At 46.3% G+C, this 14612-nt stretch overlaps 1 protein-coding gene across 2 annotated transcripts in view; it reads right to left on the bottom strand.

The window, feature by feature from the left end:
• Window positions 1-9139: 9139 nt before the first annotated feature.
• Window positions 9140-14612, bottom strand: part of chchd3a (coiled-coil-helix-coiled-coil-helix domain containing 3a) — a 92219-nt gene continuing 86746 nt past the window's right edge. For both annotated transcript variants that reach the window (XM_080022079.1, XM_080022078.1), the window contains exons 8-9: window positions 13041-13176; window positions 9140-9814 (exon numbers count right to left, since the gene is read on the bottom strand). In XM_080022079.1, coding sequence (XP_079878205.1) covers window positions 9791-9814; window positions 13041-13176 — 160 coding nt within the window. In that variant the 3' untranslated portion in view covers window positions 9140-9790. The remainder of the gene's footprint in view (window positions 9815-13040; window positions 13177-14612) is intronic.

Genomic DNA, 14612 nt, shown 5'->3' on the forward strand with positions numbered 1-14612 from the left:
CAGACAACTCCTTCCCTCCACTAGTCTGGGGGTCCGCCTTGGGTTGCAGGCCGGGCAATAGGACTGGCGACCCTTGCCTGAACCTGGCCTCGAATGGACACTAGTCCCGAGTTGGTGTCGGCTAATCGCGCATCGCAGCTCATTGGATCTATAATCGAAAAAAGAAGTTCACGCAAATTGTCTTTGATCCTTCGTTTTGTCCAATGATTTTTGTTGGTGAGCGTAGGAACATACAGTGCACTGTATGCATCCATATCATTTTGGCTTCCACACTTCTCTTCGTCTGTAGACGGCAAATCATTTGGATATCGCTTCTTTTATTTGCTTTGTTCGTTGTGTATGTACGATGAACATGAAGGTAAACACTTTTTCAAATTGAGGTTTTTTGATTGAATCATTAAACCGCTCTATATATCGAGCTCATATTAGCAGCCTTTACCTCCACAGATGTAGGAACGGTTTCTTTATGGCTCAAAATGCTTCATGAATTACACCAAAAATTGAAGAGTCTTAAAATCAGAACACAGACATTACTTTTTAAGACTTCATCTTAAATCACTCAGTTAAGGATCTACTTTTAGCCTGGAGATGTTTCACGGATACGGCCCCTCGTATATCCAAGGCCGTAAAGAAGCCTCGTGGAAAGCACCTGTTGGGGCTGGGGGAGGCCGTTTGAATGCGCTTCTATCTGCCGCCCCTGCAGTCTTCCCCCTTCGCCGTGAGGTTCATATTCACCCCCTTTTATTCAGCCACTAAAAAAAGATTGTGCTGAACATGCACAACCCCTCGCTTTGTTCCACGGATCGCCCGGCCTCACCCTCTTCACATTCATCCTGGTCCGCAGCGCACCCCGTGTGGGAATTACAACCCGGCACGAGTGCTGACCTCCTTCCTCCTGGCCAATAAACTGCTCCCATCACACGGCAGAGGACTCTCGGCGGAAACGTCAATGCGTTGGGCGGCGCGGTGACACATTCAACCTCCACACGTATCTTTGCTGTTCGACCTGCGTTGACCATCTTGGTTTCCCTTACCTGGCGACCGCCGCAGCCCCCGCGGGCGCGTTTGGAGAATCCTGCCGTAATGAGGTCAGCTGGTACTTCAGGCTGATGAGGTCTGACTGCCACCACCGTGGGACGAACAAAAATACACACATGGAGAGTACACAGAGGGTCATCCGGGAAGGTAGCGCCATTGTGGCTTACAGGCAATTACTGTACACACACACACACACACACACACACACACACACACACACACACACACACACACACACACACACACACACACACACACACACACACACACACACACACACACACACACACACACACACACAATGAATCAATGCAGCACCCAAACATCATGTCAAATCCCAATATTCCAGTTTATCCAGATGCATCAAGTATTGACCCTCTGTGTCTGGTTCTGATAATACTCTGCTTGATGATGTCACCTCCCTGGTGTGATCCAATCATAGATATCAAATGGAGATAATTGCGTTAACCCCCCCAGACAGCGTGCATGCATGTGTGTGTGTGTGTGTGTGTATCCTAAATGCCCCAAGGCTTCACATATATGGACATAAGAGGGGGATGATAGCATCTCATATTGTGTGTGTGTATGTGTGTGTGTGTGTGTGTGTGTGTGTGTGTCCTAATGTGCAATATCTCCCGCGTGCCCTCTGACCCACCACATATAGTGTCCAGATACAATGTGGAGCAAAAGGGTGTGTGAGCCAAAATGCTGGTGCAGATTCTGCCTTTACCGTGTGTTGTCATTGAAGGCGGTGTCAGTGTGTGCGTGCGGTCTACACATTTACAGATGAGCATACTACAATTGGATTGCAATATTTGTGCAGAAAAGTATACGTTTTTAAGCAAAGACGACTGACAAGTGCGATGTATGTGCATAATCGGACAAGTTCTTAACCAGGGGTTGGGATGGAGTTGGTGGTGCTGCGTGTGTGTGTGTGTGTTTGTGTGTGTGTGTAGCAGTCGAGGCGAATACCAAGCCCTTGGGCAAAAATCGTGCGTTGCATCTCCATGGCTCCAGGACGGGAGTGTAAAATAATTTAAATCCCCCTTTTGAGGGGTAAGAAAACATTTTCTCCAGTGCGGGGGATTAGACTAAACTGGCTTCCCACAGGTCACAGCTGGATGCGCTTATGTAGAGCCGTGTAACAGGTTTAGTGGTCGACTGCTGAACTCATACGCTGCTCCTGTGTGTGTGTGTGTGTGTGTGTGTGTGTGTGTGTGTGTGTGTGTGTGTGTGTGTGTGTGTGTGTGTGTGTGTGTGTGTGTGTGTGTGCGTGCGTGCGCGGTTCGCCGGGTGTAAAGGTTGCTTCGCACGGCTCGATGGCAGTGGTCAGGAAGGCGCCTTGAATGAGTTGTCACTCTCAATCAGTAGGAAAAGAGATCATGAATGGCACGTAGCGAGGTAGATACAACATTTGGAATGTGCTCGTGAAGAATTTCCTCTAAATCTCCTTTTTCCCACGACTGTCACACTCTCGACTGTGGAAGATTCCACCGTTCAGAAAGTAGAATCCCACAACAGGATTTTGGGTCGACCATGTAGATCTTCTAATGAGCCTCAACCCAGAGGTCCAGTTTTCCACGGACTGCCTTGTGTTAATTCTAGAGCTCCACACGACGGATTGCATCAGTCTGTAAGTAAAGATAAGGAAAATCACATTATGTCATTACTTGTGCTTCTGTCTTCCCCCTTTATAATTTATGATCATTTATTATTCACCTGTTTACCCGAGCTGTGACCCCCTGCATTCATCCAACAATACATACATACATACTGAGCTAAACTGGACTCTGGTTGTGTTTGACACTTCCCGATCAGGAAGGGGCGAGAGAGAGAGAGTGAGAGAGCGTGATCGCCGTGTGGAACAGAATTTTAAAGGGAATTCTTCACTCCTCTAAAGTCTCCCAGTTATCCCACACACCATTTTCTGCTCTTTAACCAAGCTCCAGGGAAAATTGACAACGGTTGGGAATCTTTCGGAAAATACTTTGGCTGATATGAGTGTGTGTTTTTGACTTTGTGTGCGTGCGTGTGTGTGTGTGTGCGTGTGCGTGTGCAAGGTCATCGCGGTGTCCTGGTCGCTGCGTCTCCTCTCCACAGCAGCTCAGGGGCTCATTACAGCTCACTCCATCTCCGGAGGGAAACCCAGAGTCAAAGTCAAGTTCTCACTTTCTCTTTGTCTCTTTCCAACAAAAATTCTCGCTCTGCAGATTCTCCCATTCAAACTAAATATAAGGGCTTCACCATTTTCTTTTCACTTCTTCCTTTCTCCTTGTTTGTGTTCTCTATCCACATCTGCCCTCTTATTCTCGGCATCACTTATTCAACATAGTTCTTTATTGCTATGGCGTCGCCACACCAGGACAACAAGTCTGTGATTTATACATAATTAAAGCCCATCTAATTAACGTGGCCTACTTGTGGAACACAGTCCGAGCGTATCGGTAATGAAGGCAATTATCTTGCATCGTAACGTTAATGAAGCCGATCTCGGAGTCCGACCGACCTGTGGCGAGAGCGAGGAAAACACATCACGTAGAATAGAATGCCCACCTTATTGATCTCTTCATACATAGTACAGTCCAGACCAGAAAAAAACAAAAACAAGAAACAAACACTTCGGACGCTCTATAACCAATTCTCCATCAATCATCATTACCCAATTGTCTGGCCGGGGTAAGGTGGGGTGTCACATCTGGCGATGGGTGTAGGACACCCGGAATGGGTCACCAGTCCATTGCAGGAGGACGAACATTCATGCACCATCGACACGTACGGGCCAGTCATGGAGACCGCCAACATGTCTTTGGGAGAACCCAGAGGAAACGCTTGCCAACAGGGCGAGACCACTTGGACACCCAAGACCGGATTTGGACAATGGTCTTTTGGGCTACAAGGCAACAGTCCTACCCACTGTTCCACCGTTCCGCCCCTTCCTTCGATTCCATTTACTTTTATACTTTGCCACCAACAAAGAAACCAGAGGTAACCATGGAGCTCAATACCACAACACAGCAGCAGCTGTTGCCGCTGCAGTTAAGTGTCTTTTTTTGGGATGAGACACAGGCGGACAGGCAGGCAGACAGATGCCAAGACAGCGACATGGGGAGAAGTGAAGAAGGGGAGCAGAACAAGAAACAAAAAGAATAAATAAATAAGTGTGTGTGTGAGAGGCGAGAGAGAGAGAGAGAGAGAGAGAGAAGCAGCAGGGGAGGAGAAGGAACAAGAGAGGAAGCTCTATAAATCGCCAGCCAGTGCCGGGCTGTAGGGAGGGTGTAGCAGTGTGATGAATAGAGTCATCAGCCTAAGCAGAGCCTACAGAGCAGCCTGCCATCTGCCTTCCCATTACGAGAATGGAGAGCAGGACGCCCCACTCCCATCCAAAGGCCCCACTGGCAACGCTTGGAGCCGGGAACACATTTTTGCGTCCGTGTCTCTGTGTGCGAGAGTGTGCGTCCCCCTGATTATCTAGGTGTGCATGAGATGTCCACCTCAACAGAGCTACAGCAGACCACGTACTACCACGGCGTCGCCGCTTTGGTGAGCGACGTTGGCTCGGGTGTCTACACATTAGTCAAGGTCATGAGTCTAAAGTGTCACATCTTTGGATGTGTGTGTGAGCATGTTTGTGTGCATCTCTGTGTGTGTGTGTGTGTTTAAGGGTGGCCCTCAGAGAAAAGTTACAGCGGCGTGGCAGACGCTTCACACCTCATTGGCAAGCAAGGAGCACCAATCACCAGCAACAGATCCGCCCCCCAGGCTGCCGAGCCATTCTTCAGTATTCAAATTGTGAGGGAAAGAGAAATCGAATAAAACCAAAAGAAAGTGAGCAGCGGTCGGCCAGGCAGAACTAAATGGGGAAAAAATAGAGACATAAAAAGTAACAAATGAGACTAAATTATTAGGGAATTATGGCACCGGCGGAAAAGAAACGGTAGAACTTCATCGTGGTATTCAGCTTTATTTGATTTCGTCACGAGCTTGTAAAATGTTAAGTGTTACAATTTTAAAACGCGCTAGGACATCCTAGTGGCAAAAATAGAAAGTGGCAGTCAATAGGATGAGTAATTGCTAATACAGGCAACGTGTGTTAACACCTTGCAGGGGTACCAGGGACTGAGTCAGTGTTTAAGAGAACACTGCAGATGTACAGTAACTCTGCATCTCTAAGGTGGCGATCCACTAAATCGTTTGCATTGGGTGACATTCAATTTGAAACATTTTTTCAGCAGTTACCCTTTACCCTTGTCTTCGCTCGAAAGATTGTCGCTCTGGAAATTAAGTCTCGATTGATTTGGGGTATTTTCTCGGCCATTTAAGGTGTTTTTTCATGCGATGTTTGTTCATCCATATTGACAGTTTACTCGCCACGCTGCTTTATCAAATTTACCCCTGCTGCCTTTCACTTCTTGCGTGCTGGCGATCAGCGCTTTGTTACGGTGGCCCTGAGAGCTCAACGCATTGCAGCTTAAGAAAACACATGGAAATAGACAAAACACAAGTAAATTACAAAAAAACAAAATAAAAGGCGTTAACAGAAAACACAACTGCAAAACCACATAACAGAAGTGAGCCACACAATTGAAATATTTCTGGTGAAAAGGGGCATTCACTCACTTGTGAGTGTATCAGGAGAAGCTGTTTTCTCTGGAACATTGCACTTAAATGTCTTCAATACAAACTGTGGCTTGATATAAAAGTTGATTTTTCAATTTATTAATTGCACGGAGGAAGCTGATGGAGGATTTGGGCACGGTGGTCTCACGTGGTGTGACTGGTCCGTGATAGTTGCGGCTCCAGGTTGTTACTTGTATAAATTCTTATAAATAATTACAGACATTAGATTATTTCGTTTCATATATTTTAGCACAGATAAAAGGGTGTCTGTAATCATATGGTTCACTTCCGTAAGCTGGTTTTGCCTTTGTGTTTTCTGTTATTGCGACTGTGTTTTCTGTTAATGTGATTGTGTTTTTGTTAATGCGGCTGTGTTTTCTGTTAATGTGATTGTGTTTTCTGTTAATGCGGTTGTGTTTTCTGTTAATGGGGTTGTGTAAATGTGGTTGTGTTTTTTGTTAATGTGGTTGTGTTTTTTATAATTTTCTTGTGTTTTGTCTTTTCGCATGTGTTTTCTTAAGTTGCAGTCATTGAGCTTTCAGGGCCATTGTACATTCCTCCCGGGAAAGGCGGACCCCGCCACCAACAATGGAAAAAGCATATCAAGGAGCACAAGCATAGTGCAGATACATTGAATAACTGTTTATTATAAAGTGCCATTTAAAGAAGGTATTAAATACCATATTTTCAAACAAAATAACCTTACTGATTACCACTGTATGCATGTTCAACGTAAAAGCAGCAAGGCAAGCAATGTGGCTGTCGCTGAAGAATCCAGTAAAAACACTAAATTAAAAAATTGTACATTAGTCTAGTGTAGTGTTTGTGAATATACTGTATTTAAGACCACGGCACAGCCAAAACTTATATCAGAACATTAAGGCACAAGGATAGTCATGCACATTATGAATAGTGGGATTTGCAACAGGCGGAGAAACTTCCATGACACTGAATGAGCATCATTAATATCTATATAAATATAAAAAAATTGTCACATTAAAGGTTAATAAAAAATAGAATAAAATAACCTGGAAAAGATATGCCTGAGACTGCGTGCAAACCCAAACGTACATATAGTTGGGGAAAAAGATTGAAACCGGTGATTTCCACACGCAACAAACCGGCGCATCCTCCAAGGCAAAGGTTGGCTTTTGTCAAAGCACCACTTTTTCCAAACCACTCTGACAGTTTGTGCAGGAAAATAAAAGTACAAAAGTTCTACCCACTCAAACTTGGGAAATCCCCCTCACAAACGTTGGTAAATGATGAGTTGAAACGTTACAATTGAATTACCGGACGCTGTTTTTTTCTGCCGGTCTGCGCTTGTAATTTTCCAGCACAGTGTATTCCATGTGTGGCAGACCTATCCAGTGGTTTTCCGCCTTGATAGGTGTGAGGAGAGGAAACGACAGCGAGGATTAAATACCGCTGGCGTTTTTCGAGAATAGAGGGGGAATCAACGGCGGGGAACTTTTTCTTTTCTCATCTAAAGCTGAAAGACTGAAAACATAGATCAGAAAAGAACGCGGAAGACATGGCTGAAAGACTTCCGACTGCAGGATGAAAGATTCAGCCTTGAGCTGGCGAAGCCTCAAAGAGGTTTGCCCGGAAAAATGAAATAAAGAAATAAAAGCTGGATGTATAATGGATTGGGGAAAAAAAAAAAAAAAAAAAAAAAAAAGAAAAGAGTAAAGGACAAGGAGAATAAAAGGAGAAATTAAAACAGAATTAAAATGATAAAAGCACCATCCAGTACCTCGCAGACAGTCATATGCGTTCCAAACACACTTGCGGGCAAATACTTTTATGTTTTTGCAATCGCCACTTACCAGGTTTTACAGGTTACAGCCCCCGTCCAGCCACCACTTGTTTCAATCCACATCGATTCATTTGGTCCACGTACATGACAGGAGCTTACGGCAGTTATTAGAATACGCTAGAATTTTCTGATGTGACTCATTTTTAAGGAAGCTCGGACAAAAGGCGTCGAAGGTCAGGAAGTGGAGCGCGGGGTCTCTCAGAGGAAAAGGTAAAGCCTCGGAACCCCTAATGGCGCTTTTACTTTGAAACGCAGAATGTAATCTCATTATAGACTTAATACACGATCAAATGATTTGGCTCGGCTTAGTGGCACCGGGTCAGACGGACAAACCGGACAACCGCCTGCCTTGAACCCAGGCACCCCTTAACCCCCCCGAAACCCACACAGACCACAGATCGTCAATCCCTCCCTCCCCCGAACCCTCTAAGAACCTAAATGTCAAACGGCAAGCGGACAGCTGACTGACTGACAGAGGGATTAGTCACAATGAATCACATCCTTGCACGCACACACACACACACACACACACACTCCAATTACCTCATGTCTCTCACAACACGTGTTTATTTTAGGATCTGAATTAAGATAACCTCTGTCTGCTTTGCTTTATCACCTGCTTCCAATGACTCAAGCCCAAATACACACACACACACACACACACACACACACACACACACACACACACACACACACACACACACACACACACACACACACACACACACACACACACACACACACACAAGAACAAAAACAATTACTTTCCCCAACTACCTCCGAATACACTTCACAGACAAAGAAATGGATGGCGGCCGCGAATAGCACCATGAATTGTGCATCAACTACACCCACTGTCTGCCCCGTCTTCGCATCCGTTTCACTGAAGGTATGACGCAAATGATGACAGCGTAAAACATGGCCATAAAGTTTTGATGGTGAGTGCAATTTGCTTTTGCTTTGCATCTGATCGCAATGATCCAAGTGAGTGGCAAAGGAAATAATCTGTGCATCCGTGCATCGGGGGGGGGGGGGTATCAATGGCTCCAGTGTGAATTGGATGTTTTTTGCAACAAGGCTCATTTGCATTGAAAGGGGCCAATTTTGCGGCAAATGTATGAATAATACCTAATTTCAATACGCGCTAATAGCACCGCCGCACCGAGACGCTGTTTGCGCGGCAAAGCAGTCAGGGGTGCATTTCACCGCTGTCACTGAATTGGTGAATTGGACGCTTGCTTTTTGTGTTACTTGCACATATTTAGCGGTCGCAAAAGCCGCACAATCCTTTTATGAATTCGCCCCACATTGTAGTAGAGATAGAATTTGGAGTGGTGGGCTGCAGACAGCCAGGAGAGGCTTTCCGTCATACAACACTGGAGAGAAAGAGAGACAGAGAGGGAGAGAGCGACGGAGTGAAAGGGAGAGAGGAAAAAAAAAAAGAGAGCAACAAGGAGCCACATGATCTGTTATTGTGAAGGTTAGCTTTGTCTTCCTTTCGTGGGTTCACTTGTGTTTGCAAAGCTGTTGTGGCACCGTGAAGAGATGTGCGACGCTTGTCGCGTACTTAACATCACACACACACTCACGCACGCACGCACGCACGCATACACGCACGCGCAGCCTTTTAAATATTTATTATGGAGAAAGGTTCAACAGCCGTGCCAGCATCATTTCCTTTATTTCCTCTGATCAGAAGTGTCGGCACAAAACGCGCAGCGAGGTACATTATTAACAGAACGCAAACACACTCTTCTACGCAGCAAACAGATGGATGCATGTGATGGAAGCGAAGAAACAAAAAAAAGAAAACTGACTCAGAGAAGGGATCGGCTGTGCATAGATTATTTTCTGGATTGATCGACGTCGTTATCTTTAATGGGAAAATGCTTTGGGTGAAGTTTGGCGATTCCGAGGTTTATCCGAGAGGCGGGCGGCTTGGGTCCACTGGGCCTTATCTCCAAGATGGTGGACTCCATACCGCTGCCACCTTTTCCCTTTCCTCGCCGTGAGAGATAGATACGTTAGTGCTGGTGCGGCAAAGAGGGGTGAGAGAGGAGGAAGGCAAGGACAAAAGGGTCTATTTCCTTCTCTCTGAGGTTCTCCTGGTTCTCTGGCCTAGATGGGTTCAGGTGGGGGCAGGCGGGTTTCCGTGTGTGTGTGTGTGTGTGTGTGTGTGTGTGCGTGTGTGTTTATCGTGGTGCCGGCTCATTCCTCGGTCGCACTTCATCTCCACCGGGAACGTGAGCGGGTCGGGTGGGAGGCGGGGACTCCATCCATCGCTCTGTTTGTCTCCTTCTGCCGAGCGCCACGGCTTTAGCCCCCGGTCCTCAACTTGTTCTGGGGACACACACGGGGGAAAAAAGTGAATATTAGAGAGCGGGGGAATGTAGGGAGAATGAGAAAAGCTTAAGTGCAGGAGAATGGGAGAGAGGACATATCAAGCGAGTGATAGCCCCATAAAAGGCCAGAGGGAAGATGGAGGGACGGAGGGAGGGAGGGAGCGGCCCAGTGGGGAAGGGATTACATATTGGTGGTAAGTGTGGCTACAAATCCTCAGCACATCGCCCCACTTCCTGTCAATAACCATTTGAAGCAGCCTAGTGCATCCGATGGCGTTCAGACTCCCGAGGAGGAGGAGGAGGAGAGGAGACAGAGGGCGTTAACGGAGTGGTTAAATGCCTGCGAGGAAGTGTGTCAGAGAGAGTGCGACAGAAGAAATTGATCCATAGGTTTATCAAACGGCGGCGTCACTAGCGTCATCACACATTCTCCCAGACGTGAAACATTTCTGAGGCTGGGTCGATAATGACAAAACCAAAAAACAAAAAAAACAAAAAGAAAAACAATATTTTTGACCGATACCTCGATGTAGAGGATGTAGACTATTGACGCTTTCATTAGACATTTAGACACGTGAAATTTGCGAAGCCTGAATTTGAGAAATGGATATTACGACCAAGCAGGTAGAGGTTGATCAGAGCGGCTGGGATTTGACGCTCAGAAAATCACATGACTTTACTGTTATGCAGCTTTGAAGACAACAAATCACCAAATTAGGACCAAAAGGACCGAGGAAGATATTTCACCTATTGACAATGTTTTGATAAATGTCACGAAGCTTTTTGTCAGTGAAACACCGAAGATATCAAAGACGCATACCCCGGCTGCGTCTCCATTTAAATCCTGTTTTCCTGAAACCTCAAACGGGAATATGGTCTGGGTATAAGAAAAAAAAAAAGTTGAATTTAAGGGTCAGGTTCAAATAAACAAACAAAAAAAAAAAAAAAATGAAGAGGAGAAAGAGAGATGGAATGAGAGAGAGAGAGGGAGAGAGAGAGAGAGAGAGAGAGAGCGAGAGAGAGAGAGAAGCGGTCATGCGACGAGAATATGGAATGAAGAGCCTTGCAGCGGACAAGGGGGGAGATCAGCCTCCATGATAAACCTCTATTCATGGGGGTGGGGGTAGGGGGGCAGAAGCGATAAAGGGAGAAGTGAAAGAATCGGAGAGAGGGAGGGAGGGAGGGAGGGAGGGAAGGCGGTGAGGAAGGGAAACAGACGGTAAAACTTTATCTGTTCCTCTTTTTCACAGTCTGTTATCTGGACCCGTTTAGTGTTAAATGCATTAGAAATGTGACTGAGGATGGAGGGATTGTGGACCGAGGGGACGGTGGGATTGCCGGAGGAGGAGAGTGACACAAAGGGACGCGGCGCGGGTCTGGAGTGTAATCGCCCGCGCGGCAATAAGTGGTCTAATTATCAGCCCAAAAGGCCGCGGCCGCCGACAATGGCGGCGTCCCGGACTCCCTCCCCTCGAAGAGTCAATATTCTAATAGTGAGATTGGAGGGGACGGGGTCTTCCTCAAGGGCGACGCCGTATCTCGGACAATCCTATCTGGGCCCCTTGCCGAAATACAGGAGCGGCACGGCTGCGTTTCTCATTGTTGAGAGAGGGAGGAGGGCGACGGCAGCCGGGGGTGGGGGGGGGGGGGGGTTTGAATGTTTGAGAAGCGTCTGTGGGGGTCAGTTTTCAAGTAACCGCCGAAAGAAAGGCCAACCAAGGGCGGACGCTTTGACCTCCAAGGGGGGGCGGGGGTCAAAGTCACGTCCTTTTGACATTCATCCCCCGTGCGTAAAGCTCAACTGCCGGCCGCAGATAAAGCCGTGCAAACACGGCGATCGCCGGACGCCGTCGACCAGGAGACTTTATTTTTATTTTTTTACCCGGTCCGTTTACTTTCAGGCGCAAGGGGTTCCTCCTTTTGTTTCCTTATCGTGGAACCGTTTTCCTTCTGTACCTAATGACTTAAAAAGAGAGTCTCGCAGAGATAACGGCAGACGAACGAGAGTGTGTGCGTTGTGATTGCCGCCGGGTGATAAACACAAGCCGATTACCATATCGTCTCAGCTTGCTCGCGAACAATTTACAAGATCATAAAAGCGCGTGTATTCCACGCCCTCGCTAAATCCGGACGGGGCTACAGGTAGCTCTTTCACACGCACACACACACACACACGCACTATTCCTACTTTAACACAAATACACAGAACCACACACAAGGAATGAATAAAACATGATGCCATTTGCATGACATATATCTCAAAATCTGCCTGCATCCGACTTTAAGATCTAATAGTATTACCGCCGAGAGTAGGAGAGCGTCGCATAACTGGCTTTACCCGTTTCCGGCAAAACAATGCAATTGTGAAAAATATCTAATAGAAAAGCTATATGAATGTAAATTGAGGCTTTTTGGGGCCGTTGCATATTGCATATTGCCTGAGCAGGAGCAAGTCAATATCAACCCTTAGTGACATTACTATTACCATATGCGACCGTGGGGGGAGGAGAGGGAAAGAAATGTTTGCACCTGTCAATGGAAGGGGAGAGGGGTGCAAGGGACGGGGAGAGCCGTGTCCTAATACTAGCAAGCTCTTTGGTCTGATTACATTAAAAACATACACTAAAGTCAGCCAAGGGAAGGCCGGTGCCAGCGGGTATTATGGAAATGGCCTTTAGGTTTGGACCGGACATTTAGAGTTTATACTGGCGCCAGTAGCCGGGTGGAAATGATATTCCACCGGCTGAAAGCAAGAGGACGACACATGCTAATGGAGGCAAGCCGGCGGCTGAGTGTATGTATGTGTGTGTGTGTGTGTGTGTGTGATATAAAAGTATGGTGCAATGTCAAGCCATTTGGATATTAAGAGAAGGAAGGGATACTGTAGCCTCTGCCAACAACCACAAGCTGCTAAGGAAAAAGTCGACGTCGACATCTGCTTGGGGGCGACTAGGGTACTTACGTACTCATGATGTACACTAACTACTCAACCATGAGCTAAAGAAGAGGGGACGGGGGATGCTACGACTTACAGATCTGTGGCCAATGCTGGTGCACGCTCATGATTTCCATCCTTGTTGTCGAGGCAAAGAGGGTTATAAAGTCTATTTAGACTGAAATGGTCTGAAAGGCGATACACACGATCAACACAATAAAGCGAAACCCAAACGACCAAAAAAGTAGTCGCGGGGAAGAGGGGCGGGTGGAACAGGCGACGCGCTCACCTGCTTGGCGTTATTGACACACTGCAGGTACAGGGCGGCGATGTTGGAGCACTGAAGGGTTCTGCCAGTGTTCTCCCTGTAGCACTTCAGGATCTGACCCTGCAGGTCTCCACACACAGGGAACACTTCATACCGCCTGCACAGGGACGGAGAGGGAGACAGAGAGCCAGAGAGAGAGACAGACGGAGGTCATGATAGGAGAGAAATAAGACGGTCGGGGAGGTATGAGCGGGAATAGAGGAGAAGGGGCGAGGGGAGGGGGAGACAGGAGTTAGGAGGAAGGAGAAGAGGCGGACAGAGGGTTGAGGAACAGAACAGAAACAAGACTTGGGTTTGTACTTCGGACTTTCAGAATGTAAAATATCAATTTAAATATAGCAAGCAAAGGCTGCGTTGCCTTGGTAACCACTTTGTTGCGCCCCTTTCTCATTAGGGTTCCAAAGTACAGCATCTGTAAACATGAAAAAGCCAGCAGTTAAAATAACTGTTAGGAGGAAGGAAAAATAAATAAATAAAGGTAAAAGAAGAAAAAAAAAATTTGAATGTTTCGTTTTTAACGTCAATTTTAATTTTCTACCCTCACACAAGGTTAATATACTGACTTACTTGCTTCGGTTTTGTCCGTTTTAAGGACCAATTTAAAAGGCTGCAGTGCAGACGCAAAGTTCCGTGCTCATGATGATACTGTAGGGTCCAGAACGGTTTATTTGTGCCCTTAATATAAGAAACTTCTCTTCCAGACGGCAGCACAGAATTTCCTCCGTGTCTCATTAAAGGTTGGAGCATAACATGTTGTCACTTTGAGGTGTGTGTTCTTTTTTTTTTTTTTTTTCCCCCAACAAAATCTCCGGTGTAGTAATGGCCCAATTTATTGATGTTCCTGTGTTGTTTTTTTTTTACATTTCTCCTGTAATATTAATGTGACGTCTTCTTCTGTTAAAATGCAGCAAATGTAAGAAACAGCAGCTACAGCTTGTTTCTTTTTTTTTGGCATTGTCATTAGGGTTACATGCAGTTTAACATATGCCATGAGCTAAACACCGATCAGCCACAACATTAAAACCACCACTAATAACCACTAATACCGTGTAGCTCCCTCTCGTTGCGCCAAAACAGTTCTGACCCGTCGAGGCATGGACTCCACAAGACCCCTGGAGGTGTCCTGTGGTATCTGGCACCAAGACGTCAGCAGCGGATCCTTTAAGTCCTGTAAGTTGCCAGGTGGGGCCCCCATGGATCAGGCTTGTTGTTCCAGCACATCCCACAGTCGCTCGATCTGATCGGACCCTAACCCCGCCCATCCACATGATGTAGAACAGGGGTGGGCAATTATTTTTACAAGGGGCCACATGAGAAACTGAGCTATGTTGGAGGGCCAAACCAACAATAACTTTAATTTAATTCTGCTCAATATTCATTATTTCCCACTGTAAAAAGCAGAAAATTATATATTTTGATTAGCTGCTACTGGTAACCAGAAGAATAAGGATTTTTTTGTAAATATTTATATAAATATATGAAACTGTGGTGTAGGTCAAATAGGAAAATACTCCTACAGAAGTAATAAACAGT

This window comes from Zeus faber (assembly GCF_960531495.2).
Source record: "Zeus faber genome assembly, chromosome: 21".
Taxonomy (NCBI): Eukaryota; Metazoa; Chordata; class Actinopteri; order Zeiformes; family Zeidae; genus Zeus; species Zeus faber.